The 19,329-nt window shown below is 43.9% G+C and overlaps 1 protein-coding gene across 1 annotated transcript; it reads right to left on the bottom strand.

The window, feature by feature from the left end:
• Positions 1–7,495: 7,495 nt before the first annotated feature.
• On the bottom strand, positions 7,496–17,047 carry LOC123173018 (uncharacterized). Its single transcript, XM_044589883.1, has 3 exons — positions 15,173–17,047; positions 14,874–15,066; positions 7,496–7,716 (listed from the first exon to the last, which is right to left on the bottom strand). Exons 1-3 carry the CDS (start codon positions 17,045–17,047, stop codon positions 7,496–7,498), a joined length of 2,289 nt encoding a protein of 762 aa, XP_044445818.1.
• Between the last annotated feature and the right edge of the window lie 2,282 nt (positions 17,048–19,329).

Below are 19,329 nucleotides of genomic sequence, written 5' to 3'. Positions count from 1 at the left end.
GCCTCTACTGTAGAAGTAGGCCTTAAGTGCACAGTATACTATTCTCTTTTCTTTATCTTTTAATTTTCGATTTTATTCTTTTCCTTATATTTTGTATCATTTTGAGCTACTAAACAAATTTGGTTTAGTATGAAAATTGGCACATAAATACTAGGGCATATTTAGCACTAGCACGCAAAGTTTTGATTACTCTAAATAGTTTAAGTATTTATTTAAATTGAAATGATCCAATTAAATGTCACTGATCCAATTTTAAATAGGTTATGGGCATTTTAATTATTTGAATAATGTTGTCTTATGCATGAAAATTTCTTAGAGATTATTTGCAATATTATGCCCATTTTTGTTTTTATGTTTGAAGAAATAATATTTTGACTTCATTTTAAATTTGAATTTGAACCGGTTTTGGATCAAAGTGAAGTTTAGAAAAATTAATTATGATGACATGACACCATTAGCATGAGATTACTGCAGCGTGACGTCAGGGGTGTTACGGTAGGGTCTGGAAATACGGGAAGTCCAATAGGCTGAGTGGACACCAGATGGAGTGGTGCAGTCCTCCTAGGAAGTGGTCTATCTTGTGCTCTTCGGTGCTCACGTCATGTGCTGAATAGAGAGTGATCGGTTGTTGGACTTGTTGAGGTATTCAGTGACTGACCCGCCTCCTTACTGTTGTGCAAGGAATTCTCGTTCTTGTCCTTCATGACCCCAGATGGGATGTTGTATTTGCGAAACCTTTCTTTGAAGCCTTCCCAGCTTATGATTTCTTCGGCTGGCTACACTTCTTTGGTGTTGTTGTCCCACCAGATGGCAGCGGGTCCTTCGAGGTAATGGGTAGCAAAGGGGGACTTTGCCTTGCTCGTCACAGCGGGAGATTTCTAACTTTTTCTCCATTGTCCTTAACCAGTCGTCTGCCTCGAGTGAGTCTGCTGCTTGTGAGAAGGTGGGTGGTTAGGCCCGCTGGAAGTGAGACAACTTAAATTGCTTGCCTAGAGTTGGTCTTTGGCCGACCCTCACTTCTATGCTCCTCGGGAAATCTGTGAAGTCTCAGTTCCTTTTATCTTCGAACGTCCCATGATTTGTTCTATCGTTGGGGGTTGGTGATACCTCCTTTTAATGATTCGGTAAAGAAACAGAAAAGTATCCTGCACCTATTTCTTCATATGTGACCTTGGTTTATCGAACCCATGAGAGGAATGTTTTCTTTTTTTCGAAAAGGGGGGACACCCCGGCCTCTGCATCCGAACGATGCATACGGCCATAAGAGGAATGTTTCCTTGAAGCGATGGTCTCTAGAAAGCTTTTGTTAAAGGATCAAGTCCAACTTTGGACCGGGTCAATCAAGCGAATGATGGCTCAAACACTATATTAAAAAGAGATATGGGTATGAGATCTTAATTCTTACAACCATCTATTTGTGTTGGGACCAGATATGATCTTAATTTGTGCGCTGGAAGTCACCCATCGAGATGTGCTTGTTACGTACCGAAGTGGGGGTGTGTTCAAATAATATCTTGATCGGCACGAGTCCTGGATAAAGAATCAGTTGTCCTACCGCAGGCCCTATCCATCGCGTGAGGTATCCTTAATAATTAAGATAATAAAATCAGACGAGAGCTTTGGGCGTTATGACTAGACCTCTTGAATCCCCAAGGATTGGATCCGTGTTACCGTACTAAACTCTTCTGTCACTGGTGTTCAGACTAGCACTTCACGTTCTAGAGCATGGACAAACACCGGATTGCCAATGGTGTAGATGAAAATGTGCTAACTAGATTACTGACTCTACTGCAAGTGGGAGTCTATTGAAAATATGCCCTAGAGGCAATAATATTGTATTGTTATATTCCCATGTTTATAATTAAGAGTTTATATTTATCCTATAACTACTATGATCCTAGGATATGTGATTGGCTGAAAAAATCACATGCATGTGTGAAATGATAAATGGTAAAAATTTGATTCCTAGTCTTCCCTCTAAGACTGGAACAAGTGTTGTTTGTGATCATGTTTTTCGTATCCTGAGACATCGTCAAGTGTAATGATGCTCTCAAAACAAGATTGACGATATGATGTTAGAAGAACGGTCATATTGAATTCACCCGAACTTGTTTCTTATACTTTGAGATGCTATCGTCACAATTCAATCGTTATAACACAAAGAGTTAACATGTGCTTTGGTTTCTTAGATGAAGAGAGTATCATAGTCAATTCTTCCTATACGTGGGGTTGCTCAAACGTCATATGTAACACTGTAATCATAACGACAACTTATAGGTTCATCGGAAAGTTTGACAATGGACTAGATAGCTCATGAGTGGGATTTGCTCCTCTGACGATGGAGGAATATTCTGTGGGTTCTCTCGGCGTGACGGCATTCATCGTCTGGCTAGACGCATGCGACTATGTCACGCAGATGCCGGAACATGTCAACAAGAAAGAAGAACAAAACTGGTAACGAGGAAACCGGTATAGTGAGCATCTGTATGACTCAAGATGATACCGATATATCACACCTCAGGTTGTGTAAAGTATCGCAAAGCAAAGTGGATGGCATATGATAACCAAAGGTTCACTCGAATGTCATTTGTGTACTCATAGGGATCTATATGGACGTCCACGTTCTGCTATCGGTCATTGAACGAAAAGGGTTTTTGTTCACGTCTATGTTTTATCGAACCTACATGGTCACAAGCTTAAACTAATCACAATCTGCTAAGTGTTAGTAGGCCATGAGTAATGAGGAAATATTTGTGAAATAGTAGTATTCAAGATAGTTTCGAGAGGAACTGAAAGTATTTCGAGGTCACCGAAAGGGTTTCGGGGTTTACCGGGTAATATCAATAAATACTATATAGGTGGAAAATATTTCCGATGATGTTAAATTAATAACAAAAAACTCTTATAATAGTTATGAGGTTTTTATATTTAATTAAATACCAACAGGCCTTGGAAGGCCAAGTGGTGGAAAGAATATTGGGCCACATAGGCCCAATAGGGGAGGCGCCCCACCTAGCTTCTTGGACAAGCCAAGTGGGAGGCTAAATTGGAGGAGAACTCCCCCTCCTTGGCCGGCCAAATGGGGAGGAAACCTTCCCCCTTTGAGGCGACCCCTCCCATCTCCTCCAACCTATATATACTTGAGGTTTTAGCAGTTTTGTATACACAAGTTTTGGAGCCTTCTCTAGTTCGTTCTAGTTGATCCAATTAGAGATAGATCTAGATTCTCTCTAATCCTCATAATTAGAAGCCTCGTATGGTCTAATCTCCTTCCTCTAATTCCCGAACGACTATTGGCTACGAACGGCGAGGCGCTGCCGGATCATGAAGATCATACGCTTGCAAATTGCAGAAAGGTCGTGCTTTCGGTCTTCTCGTTCGAGGGGTCGTTCGTGAACGGTTTGAAAACTTGAAGTACGATCTTACCGACTCATCTTCTTTTGCTGCAACTCTGAGTCGGTAACAATCTGATCCAGACCGTTATTGCATCTGCATGGTGTTTCTGCTTGATCGTAGGGCGATTTTTTAATATTCTCTACTCCCTTCGTTCCTAAATATAAGTCTTTTTAGAGATTCCACTACGGACTATATACGGATGTATATAGACATACTTTAGAGTATAGATTCGCTCAATTTGCTCCGTATGTAGTCCATAGTGAAATCTCTTGACTTATATTTAAGAAATGAGGGAGTACTACATTTTCCACTATTGGACTGTGTTCTGAATATAACATGGCGAATAGTCCGGACAACCACTATTGGGCTGAATTTGGGGAGTCCGGATGGTTGGATTTTGGGGAGCCCGTTGGACGCCCATTTGATGTTCGAACACATCAAACGTATGAGTAAGATATAAGCTTCAATCTTGAAGGCGGCCTTAATTAATCACTTGTTTGATTCATTTATATACATCATAACTCGCAACAACGCACAGACATTCTACCAGTGAATGTGCAGGACGATGTCAGACTTGCATGTGATATAGGAATTTCAAAACTCATTCTAGAGTCGACGTCAGACTTGCATGTGATATGGGAATTTTGAAACTCATTCTAGAGTCTGACGCTAAAGAGCTCAGCAGGAATTTTTCCAATTGTCTTTCACTGGACGTGAAGCCAATGTAGGTGCACTGTTGTGTGCTAAGCAAGCTTCAGCTTGCAGAAGTAGATGTTTATTGATAAACTATGATCTTTTTTTTTCTTTTTTTGGAGATTGAACTACTGTCAGTTAATGAATGAAAGCATCTTGAGTTGCAAAAAAAAAATTGTTAGAATAGTGGTGCTTCCATTTGTCATGAAGAATGTTTCTTTTGCACAAAAACATGTTCCATTGTGAAAAAATATATCTTACATAATAAATCATAATTAGTTTTTACAGATTAATCATTAGGAAAATTCACAATGTACCATTTTTTTTCAAAACTGCCAGATATGTTTTCAAAGAGGTCAGGCGTGATTCTTCGAAGGAAATCAAAGTTACGTAGTACTATGAGTTAAGAGATTGAGAAGCTACAAAAGGATAAAATTGACGGGACTAGTTACCAACAAATCAGGAACTCTAATCTGTCAAAAGCAGGGCTTCCTCCACAAGATCAAACGTTCAACACCCTTCTAATCGTACGGCCTTCGACTAGTCTGATAGGAGATGCCTAGCGGCTCCCATAGAAAAAGCAAAGAAGGTTCAGACAAGATAGAATAAAGGGAAACACTAACCTCCAGATGTCTGATTAGAGAGCATTCGTCAGACCGGCCGTGTGCCGTTGATCCATGTTGGATCTTTTTTTTTGAGCATCAGTACAGCGCCTCGTCGTTGACGGGAACGTCTCCTCCCGCTGAAAGCGCATCGCCGGAAATCCTGAAATAAATCCAGGAATAATGCGAGCACCAGGATTTGAACCCTGGTGGGTTGGGGATACCATTGTCCACCTAACCAACTCAACCACAGGTTGATTCGCGATCCATGTTGGATCTCACGGCTAGGAGATGCAGTAAAATTCCTGTGCCAACTTTCCAAACTACTCCCCTAATTTTTGTGTCCATGCAGTATTATGTACTAATATCACTCCTTATCCCGAATTAATTGCCCCAGAATTGCGAACTAACTCATCTCACCCTGTTCTCATCTCTCTCGCACCCGTCCCTCCTCAGCGCCGTCCTCGTCATTCCCCTTCACCGTCCCTGCCTCCTCTCCACATCGCCGGTGCGCCGTCAAGCCCGGGGGCACGGCGGGGACTGGCGCACAAACTGCTCGTCCATGATCTTGCAAATTGCACAACCATCATGCTTATCTTGACCAAGATCTGACCCTACTCCACTTGCAGTTGTGGCATGCGGTCGACCTCGCCGGAGCGTCATCTCTATTCGGGGAGGAGGCCACCATGAGCGGATTACTGAAGGTTTCTCCCATCCGATCCCATCCTCATCTGACTTAGGGTTTGAGTCATCTCCTCTTAATACAAACACTGTACAATTCCTATATTGCTATTGCTAGTTGGTTTTGGACATAATTGTGTTCTGCAATTTGTGTGACCTTATATCTATTCAATATCTTGGTTAATCCAATGTTTGTGGGTATGATTTTGTGACGTTCATTCTGTATTCAATCACTAAATCGCAGCCCTTTTCGCCTCTTTGTTGTCTATGTTCCATGTTGAAGGCACCACATGCGGCAGGTTGTAGGAATCTGATCTAGGTTCTGTTTCTCCTCATTCATACCACAATTACAACTTTACATGCTTCATACGTATTGTATCTTTGCATCAGAAATCCGTATCAGCTTGCTTCATATTTTTCATGCTAGCGCTTACTGAGTCTAGTTTGGCTCGTAAATTTCAAACTTGTGCTTCTACATTGAGTTAGGTTTGCTTCATCTGCATGCTTCATGTATGTTTGCAGACGTCATGTATTTTCTTGATTGAAAACTAACTCATGCTTCCTGAATTCCACACATATTATGCACAAGTCAATCACCTCTTTATGGACTTAATTTGAACCACTGCATAGAAACCTTTTGTATTCCCATTTAGAAAAAAATATGTGCATCCACCATGTAGATATTATGTTGAGATTGTATGAATATAATGCATCCAAATTTTCATGATTCGAATGAACCATACTTTTCTTCATGGTATACAGTTTGTTTCATGCGCCACATATACAGTTATGCTTCATATCTTTCACACTTGTGCTTCTACATTTTGTTCGGTTTGCTTCATTTCCATGCTTTGTATATCATACCGCAAGAATCATCTTTATATACACATGAAACAGCTCATACTTCTAAATTTCTGCAAGCTTGACGGGAGCGGAAAAACATGTTTTGCCAAATGGTGAAATAACATGTTGGTCGATGGTGGGCCTAGCGTGCAGCGTGTGATCGTGCATCTTAGTGCTGAGTGTTATGGTCATCAGCTTGAAAGCAAACAGCCATAGGCGCACTCGGTTGCTTAGAGAAAAATGATTGTGGATAATGAAGCATGGTTTGTTGTGTAGGAAGCTTGACTTTCCTATGATGGAAGCAAAATGTGCACATTTGTATTTGTATTTGCATTCGCTACTTGGCGGAAACATTATTGTGATGTTTGGAAACAAAACATACCTTTATACAAGGCAAAACGTTCTGTCAAATGTGTACGTGGTGGTGTTTGGAAACATTATTGTGATGTTTGAAAACAAAATATACCTTTATACAAGGCAAAACGTTACTTTGTGGTGGTGTATATTCTTGTTTTGTGCTTCCATACTATTCCTTTTGCGAAGCAAATGTTCTCTCAAATCTGAATACTATTTTTGGTACACCAAGTAATGCTTCCAAAGCAACTAAAAAATGCTACCGTATCATGGAAATAATGCTTCCGTAGATAGAAAAATAAAATGATTTGTATCACTATCGAATTATATGTTTCCAGAGCAACAATGCTTTCATAGATAAAAAGTAATGTTTCCATGCAACCTTACCCTGAAAATTTTGCATCTGCAATTTTTTTTCTTCTTTTTATATTTGTCTGTTGGAAGCAAATCACAAGTTTCAAAAAAGAAAAACATGTTGCGCTGCAAAGAAAAGCATCTGCAAAAATAAATATATTTTTAATATTTGTTTGTTGGAAGCAAATCACAAGCACTCCCTCCGTCCGGAAATACTCGTCGGAGAAATGGATGTGTCTAGACGTATTTTAGTTCTAGATACGTTTATTTTTATGCATTTTTCCGACAAGTATTTCCGGACGGAGGGAGTAGTTACTAGGAAACTGATTAGACGTAATTAGTGGGAAAATCCCGTAACAAATGTGGGGCACCCTTTAATGAAGCAATCAAACACACCATGCATGTGGATTGTACCACCATTCACTGGTCTAATTGTAGTTTGATCCCTAGCGGCTCCCATAAATAAATGAGTATAGCACATACTACTACATAATATATGGAGTATTTCTACATCAGGCTTAATAAGGCTCAAGACCTAATTCATACTCGTTCCCTTCTCCAGCTGTTGGAATTCATATTAATTCATACTCATCAGCCTTTTGTTCTTCACAGTACTTCCTCAGATCCTCTGCAAACTGCACGTCTCTCCTAAAATCCAAGATGAAATCTGGGTCCAACAATCCATCTGCGTGCACCGTTCCATAGTCTGTAATATCAATATTACACTCAAGAAGTTCTGATGAATCTGGATACACAATCTTCCTCGCAGACCCCTCTCCATAGTAGCAACGACCTGTCACCAAAATCAAAACTGATCATTATGTATCAATCACAACATAACAGCTATTCTTCAAGGTGAAATGTTTGGCAAACCCTGTCTATTTGCATTGGTTTCACTAAGCAGACAATAAAACAATGACTGTTTAACAACCGTTCTTGACACGAAAAGAAAGGTTGGTAGAGAAAGTGTATCCCCAGAACATCTTCAGATGTTAAAATATTTTACACACGTTCAGCAGCACAAGCACAGAAATGTCTTGAGTTCGGTCAGAATTGCTACATTCAAGCCGCACCAATCGGTAGCATGTCATATGCACATGATATGTATCAGGATTCAGAGGTGTGCACAGAAATTTCGCTGGCACTTGTGTATATAAGTATGAGCACATGGACTTTTAAAAGGAATAAATGGGACCTGACATCGATGCGGATAGGTCCTTGTGTTTGTTTTCTATTCAATGTGTCTATGGCTTCTATTGCAGGAAAGACTGGAGATTGGAGATTACTGTCAACTTGTACATCACCATTCCATATGATAAACAGGTGTGCAATCAGGGCAGGACTGTAAACTGGGTTGCAAATCCGAAAGAATATGCACTCGTCGATCTGGAGAAAGATACTGATATTTCAAAGAGTAAAATGCATCACAAGTCCTAAAACTATTGGGGGAGTGTCAATTTAGTCCTATAACTCCGAAACTGCAGTTTTAGGTCCTAAAACTATTGGAGGTGTGCCAGTTTAGTCCTATAACTTTGAAACTGTAGTTTTTGGTCCCAAAACTATGTAAGTTTGTTCATCTCAGGTCCTAAGCTTGCATGTCAGCATTGACCCACCGCCGTGTCGCTTGGAGATGCTTGAATTGTTGCCACGTTGACCCCATGGACCCACCAGGTTAACTTCCGCGCTGTCCCGCGGCAGTGACTATTTCCCATCTATGGCCATGCTCGTGCCCAAACGACAACATGCACAACCAGCTCTATGGCAAGGGTATCAGGGCAAGGATAATGTCATGAGAGAGAGAGAGAGAGAGGGTGGGATGTCGTCCTCCATCCCGATTGGCTCGGTGTCTCTCCGGCGGCCGCGCCCATGGAGATGGATGTCGTCCTCCATGCCGACTGGCTCGGGATCTCCCAAGCAGCCGTGCCAAAACCTCTTAGCAAGGTTGCCTAGTAGCTCATGGGCACGCGAGTGGAGGGCGTGCACACTGCAACGTTGAAGCATATGAATCACACTTGGGGAAGTAAACACGTATAAACTGCTCTTTTAAAAAAATGCACCATGGACGTTGGCCATGCAAGCTCAGGACCTGGGATGAACAAACTTGCATAGTTTTGGGACCCAAAACTGCAGTTTCAAAGTTATAGGACTAAATTGACACATCTTCCAACAGTTTGGGACCAAAAACTGATGTTTTGAAGTTATAGGACTAAACTGACACGCCTCCAATAGTTTTAGGACCCAAAGCTACAGTATCAAAGCTATAGGACTAAACTGACACATCACCAATAGTTTCAGGACTTATGATGCCTTTTACTCTATTTCAAACAGGGCAGCTAGAGGTGTGCTGGAGCCAATGTGGTGGGCTAGGAGAAGCCTGCTGCAGAAGACAGCAAGAGGAGGAGATGCCTGGAGCGGACATGGGAGAGGAGGCGATGCTTGCTGGTGGACAAGGGGCCAGAATGGGGAGAAGAACCTGAATCAAACAATTGCAGGGCCATCGTGTTTGCCAAAATAAAAGACCACCCAATAGAATCCTCAGTTTAATCAAATTAAGTATCACGGTTGCCTTCTTGATGTATCTGAATGACCATAAACTAATTATTCCAAATGAACGCTGATCTTAACCTATTACCCTGATGGCTGGTCCACAAGTATGTCGAAAATGGGTGTATGCATAGCCGTTATGTTAGGTTGATGTATCATCTTATATATAGAAAATGGCGTACCCATTAAAATGCAAGGAACAAAATGCTGAAAAGTGAAAAGGCAGTGAATGTGCATGCAAAACATAACTGAAGTGACCATAAAAGAAAGGTGGATGGAGCTCATTCAGACATGAAGTGGACATCAGTGATTAGTCAGGATGAAGGCGGACGCAGACATCCACGAGCCCACGTCGCCCGCGCCGCAAAAAACACCCAAACAGCCTTGCGGATGAGCCGCAAAAATGAAGCGGACTTGTCCTGCCTAGCCTGCTTGGCCTGCATAGCCTGCTAACAGGAGGAAATCCCAACGAAGCAACAATGCAAGCCAGCCGATAGGGCACACCGCCGTTCGCCACAGCCAGGCCGGCGTCCCGCTCGTCTCCGCATGCGCTCTCCGCCGGCGCCAACCCTGCTCCCTGCTCGTCCCCGCCCGTTGAGCAAGATGTCCGGTGCTGCGGTGGACGAGCACAAGAAGTCGGCGGAGGAGGACAAGAATCCGACGAGAGATGATGAGAAGGTACAGCTCTGATCCTCTCTCCCACCTATGCTTAGTGTGATTTACTATCAGTATGCTCTGATTCAATGTGATGTGCTCAGTTCTTTCCAAATAGTGTTGATTCTTCAATGAAGCCACTAGAGTACTTTGATAACATAAATAAGAAATAGCCTCTCTCTTAGAAAAAATAGGATAAAATCCCTAATAGAAGGCTGGAACTTAGAAGGCTGTCAATTCCTACTGTTAGTAATTGCGGCCTTAGAACATCCACCATTCCTACTGTCAGTTTACTTAGAAGACTGGAACTTATTAATGCACTTCAGTTGCAGCTAGCAACCAAGAACCTGAGAATGGAAATAAACTGCAGATTGTTGGCACGGAATAAGGGTGAAAAAGATCGGATAATTTCCGTCTGAATCCGGTTTCGAATCCAGATTTACAGGATATGGGACAAGGATTTACCTATCCGGTCGGATACGGAACCGGATATCGAATACCAAAACCGAATTCGGAATAGAATATGCTACACAATTACACACGATCAACACATGTCACTATACAGCTCGAGTCTAAGCCTGTAATGGAAGTATGGAACCCATTTGTTTTGGAATCACTTGCGTGTGAGGCATCATCTTCAAGTGCAACGATAATTCAGCAAGTGTAGGCCATTGGCTATATATGGCCGGCGGAGGACCAGGACTAAATTTATGTTTTGTTTTGGAATGGCTAGATGGAACTGTTAGCTGTATTAATGCTTTGATGTATCATTTGTTGCTGTTTTTGTCCGATTATTTTTTTCCGCTTCCAGTCCGCCGCCGCTCCATAACCATACCGTGTCTGTTTCCGCTATTATCCGGCGTATTCCATATTCGTTTCCGTAACTGCACCGCTTCTGAATCCAAAGAAAAATGTGGAATAGGATACGGTATGGGCATTATCTGTCCAAATCCAAACGGTTTCACCCTTAGCTCAGATTAATAAACTGCAGCGCACTTCAATAAACTGACTGCATATTGAGCACTCTCTTATTAGTATTAAGCTGCAGCACACTTTAATAGACTGACTGTACATGTGGTTTCTTACGTTAATAAGCCGCAAAACACTCAGATTGATGGCTCATTACTGTCAAGTTGAACATATAGTACAGCTACAGCCCCTCTAAAATTGGTCCTTTATTTTTTGAGTATATACCATGTTTCATATTCGCTCAGAGTGATACGGGAGAGCTGCAGCTGCAGCAGCTGTATGGCGGAAGGTAAGGACTGTGGCAATCACATAAAGAAGGGCCAGGTCTGCTTGTCTCATGATTTTGCATCTTAGTATTTGTTCTCTCCTAGTTATGAATGTTTCTTTTTCTGCTCTAAGTCAAACTAAACCAATGTTATTCTGCTTCAGATTTCTTCTCAGGATACTCTCAAGACCAAGGAAGACAGGAAGAATGGAAAGAAAAAGAGGGAAGAACTGCAGCAGCAGCTGGACACAGTCACTGAGAAGACCCACCTGGGGATTGATGGCTTCATGCTGAGCCAGAAGAGAAGAATAATGGAAAGAAAAAGAAGAGGGAAGAGCCGCAACATCAGCTAGATGGCGCTGCTGAAAAGACCAAGCTGGGGTTGATGCAGAGCCGGAAGGCGAGGACTGCAAGACCAAGAAAAAGAGGAAGAATGAAAAGAAAAGGAAGAGGCGGGAGATTCAGCTACAAGAAGAAAGGGCAAACAGGATCAACACAGATCTAGAACAGAAGAAAATAGAAGATAAATGGGAGAGGAAAGAAAAAATGAGGGCAAAAAATGGAAAATGATAAAGGACATAAAAAAAAGAAACAGTGGAGTCATGAGCTTGCCAACAACAAAAATTGTGAGATTTCCGCATAAACAGTGGCGTCTGAGTTGGCATTCAGGTGGAATGGTCATTAGCGACCATAGAACCAGGTTGAAGAGCGACAATTTGGAGGCGTTGAGTTGCCTCCAGGATTGGTTAAAATCTGCTGATTGAATCCTTCAGACCTATACCTACCACTAAAATTGACGACGAAGATTGCTTGATAAGTTGACAATAAGCAAGTCTCCATTCCTGCACATTGTGACATTTACTTTCTTAAGGAATGCTTTTTGTCTCACATGCCTACAAACAACCTAGCAGCTGTTCTACCAAGCAAGCAAATGCAACGAAGGAAACACCATCTCTTCTTTGTCACAGTCGAAGGGGAGTGCATGGTCGTTAGGGCATCATTACACAACTGCCTGCGGTACGTTTTTCCTACACAACTGCCTCTGTAGCAAACATTCTCAGATGTGAATACAGACGCGGCAGGGGCAGAAGATGACGACGATGCACTGCTAATATTAAACTCGGTATGGGTAAGCTGATTTTCATACTAAAGAAGCATTCTTGCGGCTGTAACAAGTAACACTACCTGAGACAGTACGTGTTTATTCTTGTCACATTCTAAATTCTGAAGAGACCTACTACTATGCACATAGACGTATGTGTACTTGATAGTTCTATATACTGCAAGGAGTTGTTTGTATATACTGTAGTTTATGTACTTTACATGATACATGGTTTCCTTTTTACCGGAATGGTTTATACAACAACTTTAGATTAAAACTTTCACATGATCTGCTGTGTGCAGAATCAAGAAGCAGAGAGGAAGATCTGTCAAGAAAAGAGGATGCCACAATGAAGTTGGTACTGTACTTTAGCTAATCAGAATTATGATGTATGTTTATTATGCTGAAATATTGAAGTTGGTACTATACTTTAGCTAATCAGAACTCCTGAAGGGGCATGAGACTCTTTTGTATTACCATTACTCTGAATTGTTGGAAGGAACCTGAACCTTAGTTGGCAAGAAATTCCCTTTTATTTTTGCAGCTAATAGGCAAGGAATTCAGACAGGAGTAGTAGTACTATTTAGTTGTCAGATGTGTGATGAACATGATTAGCAAAATATATGCAAACAAGTGGTGAAGTACAGTCTGAAGAAGTTGACAAGTGTATGCATCAATCTAATTCTAAAAATATTCTTTTTAAAAGGAAGACAAGCCTGAGTGCATGTACGGAAAGCAGCAGCTGCATCTGTCTGCTGGACAATAGCAGGCAGACGCGGCTGATACTAATCCTGCGATTAGCTAATGCCGAACATTGTGGACAGGCCGCAGGCGTGTCCAATTGCATCCTGAGTGATAAGTGCTGCATAGGTAGACAGACATACTCTAGGGTCAATGATTCAAGTAGGTAAAATACCAGAACCTGATCATAGTGCACAATCTAGACGATGGTGTGAAGTGAAATGTGACACATCCCAGGGTTTATGCAAAATATGACAACCAAAGTGACCAGAGAAGGTTGAGTGGAAGGTGGTGATAGAGAGGCATGTTCATAGGGTAAATAAGAAGCTGGATTTCTTTGTGAATGAGCTGGTGGCTGAGCACCTGACACTGATGAATGCCCTGCTGGTGCCTGAGCACTTGCACTGATGGATGGCCTGTTGGTGGCATTGCAGAAGGGCATACTGAAGATCTACTACGCTTTCACTAATTCAAAGAAACTATACTTTCAGGCAAGAGTTTCTAATGTTTGCAGTGGATGTTTTGCACATATGTTTGTCTATACCAGTTCATATAATTGATACATCATGATTCGTTCCAGTCGGCCCCATGATTAATGATTTCTCATTCAGACTGTGTTTGCCAAAATAAATAAATAAAACACTCAATGGACTCTACAATTTAATCAAATCAAGTGCCGTGGTTGCCTTCTTGAGGTATATTCACAGGACAATGCATACCATGCTTGGAAAACTCAGTTTTTTGACTGAAAATCTGAATGACCATAACTCTGTTTTTGAGTCGCCGACTAATCGCCGATTAGTCGCTGACTAATCGCTGAGTCGTCGCCGCGTGGCTGGCTCGCGCAGGCGACTTGACTCAGGGAGCGAGTCGCGCGACTCGCGTGGCTCGCCGGCGACTTGGTGCGATCAGTCGCGCGACTCGCTGGCTTGCTGGCTTGAGTGGCTTGCTGCTGATGTATATGTGGGGACTGGGGAAGGAGGAGGACTGAAGGAAAGAGAGCGCAGGGTGGGCTCTATATGTGCCCTGCTTAGATGTAGTATATGAAAGAGAGCGCAGGGTGGGCTCTATATGTGCTCTGCTTAGATGTAGTATATTTTCTCTGCTGTATATGTGCTCTGCTGCTGCTGTATATCTATGTTCTCTGCTGCTCTATGTACTGTTGTGCCATGGCGACTTGGGGTGACTAATCAAGCCAAGTCGCTGACTCAAGCCAGCAAGCCACTAGCCGCAGCCTCGGCGACTTGGCTTGACTCGGCGACTCAAAAACCTTGGACCATAAACTAGTTATTCCAAATAAACACTGGTCTCTCATGGCCGATTCACAAGCATGTCGAAAATGGGTGTATACATAGCCGTTAAGTTGTTGTATCATCTCAATCTCATATATGAAAAATGGCGTAGAATTAAAATGCGAGGAACAGGCTGCTGAAAAGAGAAAATCCGGTGCATGCAGTGCCCTATATAAGGTCTTCTGTATGGAAGCTATAGTAGAATATTTTAATGTTTCTCTCTTTGATTGGACGAAACGACAAAGCATCGTAAGATTGAAAAGACGAATGGGCCTTAATGGAAATCAAAAGGCTTTTCGATGAAACATAAAATTAAAAATCCTTTCGTTAATGTTTCAAACCTACATGGCTGCTCATGCTAACTGGAAGGAGTGGGGACTTACCAGTAGATGTCAGGGGTAGAGGGCAGCAGAAATTTGGTTTTGGCGGGTCAGGAAATGGCTCATTTATTTCAGCAAAGAAGAGTTGGTTATCAGATTCAGAAGCAGCCACAAAATGAACATGATAGGAAAGCCTGTCTAGGGATCTGGGAGCCGCCACCAAACCACAGATAACACTTGGCTCATATTTTGGTTCCTAAAACAAGAAACAGCAAAGGTCAAATGAGGCACCTGAAAGAGATATGTTAAGAATGTAGTATGTACCCAAGAAAGAAACAATGGACACAAACAAAGCCATGTACCAGAGGATGCTCAAAGGCATATTTCTTCAGCACTTGCGCAAGCTCAGCGCGGATGAATAACTTCATCTCGTTATAACATGACCTCTTTTGTAGCAGAGTCTCCTTAGCCTCGTTGCACAGTTCAGCCGCATTGGGAGATACGGGAGCCACCAACAGCAGTGCACTTTGTTTGAGAGTGGATATTATTTCCCCAAGAGACTCAAAGGAGATCCTGCCATCGGCGCTAGTGGACAGCAAGAGCCGCAGGTCAATGAGCCTGTCAGGCGCCAGGGAAGCGAAGAATGATCCCAGCTCAGCATGTTGTGGGTGTCGAGCGGCTGCGGCTGCGTCAGTAAACTGCAGCGAGGTGTGCGTCTCCTGGGACAGGTCACAGCGTTTGCAGGAGAGGTGCTCCATCGCCCGCTGCGTCGAGCATTGGGACTCGGAGCTTGCTCGGACGAGGGCAGTGAGGCCTTCCAAGGAACGGACCTCCACACGAAGCATAGAGAGGGTGTCGAGGATGTCATACACCTCTACTTTGTAGTCAGCTGACGATGGGAGCGGGCGCAGTATGTGGTGGCAAATGGAGTTGATGATGATGTTGGAGACAGGGTCCATGGGGCCATAGCAGTGGCCAGCGAATAGGATGTAGGGGATGAGGTGGAGCCACGTAGAGGGCAGCATGGCGAAGACTTTGAGATAGAAGCCGTGGATCATGTCGTGGAGCCTCATCCTGAGAGACCCAGTGTATTCGCAGGCATCGCCAGAACAGATCATGACCGCAGAGCCGAAGTGTGCTTTGGCGGTTTTCACGACCTTCTGCAAACAGGATGAGATCATGGATCTGTGCTCGTGAGGAGACCGCAGGGCCGCGAAGTGGTCTCCATGACGCTCGACATTGATGGTGAACATTTTGAAGCCATCGGAGCTTGTGGTGTTGGAAATGTCTAGTCTCCCTTCGTCGGCCTTGAGGTCCCGGCAGTAGACAAGTAGCTCTCTTCCGCTTGGCCGCAAGCTAAACTGAAGATCCAAGGGGGCACCGACCTGGTATCGCAGCAAATCCATGATGGCAATGACATCATCGACACTGAGCTTGCGCCCTCCCTTCTTGAGCAAGGGGGCGGAGTCGCGGAGGCACTGTTTGGGCAGGGGCGACGCCTGGAGCCGCACCAGGTCATCAGGCGCAGGGTGCCGCCGCCCACAGCTTGCGGCGTACTTGAAGGCGGCTTGCGTCCTTTCAGAGGCAGGGTCGGGTGGTGAAACAGCAGCAGTGTGTAGATCGTGCTCGACCAGCTGGACTGCGAGGGCGAGATCGGCGCGTGCCCAGTGGAGGTAGCGGGTGGCCTGTTCTTCGCTGAGGCATCCGAAGGAGCCAACCATGAATCTGATGAGAGCCTGGCGGGACGCCCCAGCAATAGAGTACCATGTAGCCCTGCGGGTGGACGGCCCACAGGTAACCCTGCCGGAGGATGGCAAAACCCAGCTGGTGTTCCAGCTGCTGTAGTCACTGGGTTGCACCCTGCCGGCGGCCAGCCTCTTGGACCTCCTCCTGTCGGGCTTTGCCATGTCCCCGAAGTCGCGCGGGAGGAGGGCGACGGTGTTGAGGATGATGTTGGTGACGGGGTCGAGGAGGCCGAGGCAGAGGCCGCCTTCGCGCATGGATATGGCCAACTGGTCGGCGGCTTCCACCGGCATGTCATGGACGGGCAGCCGGCCGAAAGCCTCCTCGTGCAAGTCGAGGAGGAGCTCCAGGAGATCGGCGTCCAAATTCGATTTGTCCAAGGGGGGAGCGTCGCACTCGCTGAACAAGCATGAGAACAGACCCCTGCGCTCTCCCGGATCTGACGGCATCGGCTGCGATTCCTGGTGTCCGGCGGCAGCCGAGGGCCACGGCATCGGCCTCACTTTCTGCGGTTGGGCGGCGGCGGATCTAGGGTTCGGTGGCGTGGGATGACAGCACAAGACGATTGAGAGACTGCCGGTGGAGAAAGACTACAACGCAACGCGTCTGGTATGGGCACATAGGACACAACGCGTCTGGTATGAGCCAGAATCTTCTTTTCTTCTTTTCTTTTTTTCTTTTTTCTATATCTATATTTATCTATCTATCTACTTTTTTTAGGGTAATATCTATCTACTCTGTTTCTAAATATAGGGTGTATAGTTTTTGACATGAAAATTAAAAAACATATGTGGACGGAAAATTTCACAAGTTTTGGACGAGATTATACCTGACTAGTTGACATGAGAAAATAGAGAAGCTTGCCTTATATAAGGAAATGTTATCAAATCCCTAAAAAAAACTATCTAAACGAGTGGTGAAACGCAATACACCTTATATTTCGGATTTTTTCTCAAAAATATATACACCTTATATCAACGAACGAAAGGAGTATTAAACAAGCAAACATTTTCTTTTCTAACTGCACCCCGCTCAGTGTACACATAATAGTCCGGAGTAATTAGAGCCACATGATCGAATCCACTCATTTAGGTCTAACCATAAAGACAACAATAATCCTCATTAAAAATGCATTTAGCAATTTTAAAGGGCGGACGAAAACTCTGCCATCCGCTTGCCCGCATCAGTTTAGGTACGAGGAAAAATGGCACAATATACGGAAACAACAGGACCGGGGCGGCGGCACATCTTGGGGAATCAGGGAGGAGAAGGATAGGCTTGGCGGCGGCTGAGGAGGTGCTCGTCGACGCGCAGGGTTGGATCGGGGCGCTTCCCCGCGGGCCGCGGCTATCCTCGCGAAGCCACCTATCCAAAAGCAACGCTGCTCCCCGCCGCCATCCGAGGCGACGCCGCCTGCCCTCCTACCCACGAGCCGCTGCCGGATGGAGGCCACAATTTCGTCGAGGTCGTTGCTGCCTTCGGCATTTGGGGTGTGTCATGGAGATCGAGGCGAGCATGAGGATTTGTGGCCACCGCCATGGTCACCGTACCCCATCGTAGGGCATGGAGCACGCCGTCGACCTATAGCTCGTGGAGATCACCGTTGCTCTGCAGGTCGTTGGGTGACCGGACCTTGCCGATGTGGCCCTCCCCGACGACCTTCTCTTCGCCCGGTTGGCTGGCATGGATCTCGCCACGGCTACCCTAAGCTTCTCTGCCTCGAGTTCGATGGTCAGCCACCATGGATCCACCAGCTGGAGGGTCACGCGACCCAGCCGTCCTCCCATGCTGCAGCGGCTAGAAGGCGACATGGCTCTTTGTACACGAAGAGTGGAGTTCAGTCAAGTACTCCCTCCATCCCATAATATAAGAACGTTTTTAACACTAGCATAGTGTCAAAAACATTCTTATATTCTGGGCAGAGGGAGTATATACGTGGCCTCTACTGCTGATCCATGTACATGGAGAAGAACAGACAACCGCTCATTCATGCTTCGTTCCACTCCTTTGCGCTACATTACTGGAGGTGACATTTTCCAATCTCTCTATATTGTAACACGTCTGCTGCCTGCACAGTTAATGGATTTTCTTAAAATTTATCGCTGGTTAGTGCTTTGTTGCAATTGTTCACCCGGGATTCTTATATACTTAGCTTTGATATTCCGTTTTTTCTAGCACATAGAAATAAGAGTATTGTCCAGGTTAGGGATTCAATTGAGGAAAAAGCGAGCAAGTAAATTTTTATTGCAAGAAATACAATTTAAGCTATTGATGTTTCTTCCGTATCAGTTATTGCATTATATTAGACTGTCCATCTTCTCATTTTCATTGCCACGCTATTAAATTTTGATATGCCTTTTTTTCATTCCAAATTAAATCAACATCTATGGAATTTATATGATAACTACTTTGTTCTCTATGTTTCCGTCTACTCAGGAAAGAAGAAATGTCCGAAGAATGACCAATGCGGGTTATTACATGATTTGGATGTATGGTTAATTATACACTTACATTTTTTAGTTTGTCCCGCTCATGGACACTGCTTTATTGATCATTGACTTATGGATTTTTGCTGCATGTAGGTGCAATGTTTTTGAAAGTAAAGGTTTCAAGCATGGTTCACTTTTAACTGGCGGTAATGCTCTCGACAGTCATATCCTGATATGAGATTGCTATCTTTTAAATTTAACTTATGTTTCTTTATGATTGCCCTCTCACCCCTTTTGCATTTGGATGTCAAAACTTTGTGCGTTGTTCATTTCAGTTATGCGACTAC

The sequence above is a fragment of the Triticum aestivum genome, unplaced genomic scaffold (genome assembly GCF_018294505.1).
Source record: "Triticum aestivum cultivar Chinese Spring unplaced genomic scaffold, IWGSC CS RefSeq v2.1 scaffold98769, whole genome shotgun sequence".
NCBI classification, from domain to species: Eukaryota; Viridiplantae; Streptophyta; class Magnoliopsida; order Poales; family Poaceae; genus Triticum; species Triticum aestivum.
The sequence above is the reverse complement of the archived record's forward strand: the minus strand, read 5'-3'. Positions and strand labels throughout refer to the sequence as shown.

Bases quoted from the DNA above. Each gene is read 5' to 3' on its own strand.
- LOC123173018 (XM_044589883.1), bottom strand. From the start codon at position 17,047: ATGCCGTGGCCCTCGGCTGCCGCCGGACACCAGGAATCGCAGCCGATG. The intron at 15,067-15,172 runs GTACATGGCTTT...TTCTTGTTTTAG, and splicing joins ATGCCTTTGAGCATCCTCTG to GAACCAAAATATGAGCCAAG. The intron at 7,717-14,873 runs GTAAGTCCCCAC...TTTTGGTGACAG, and splicing joins TCTACCCCTGACATCTACTG to GTCGTTGCTACTATGGAGAG.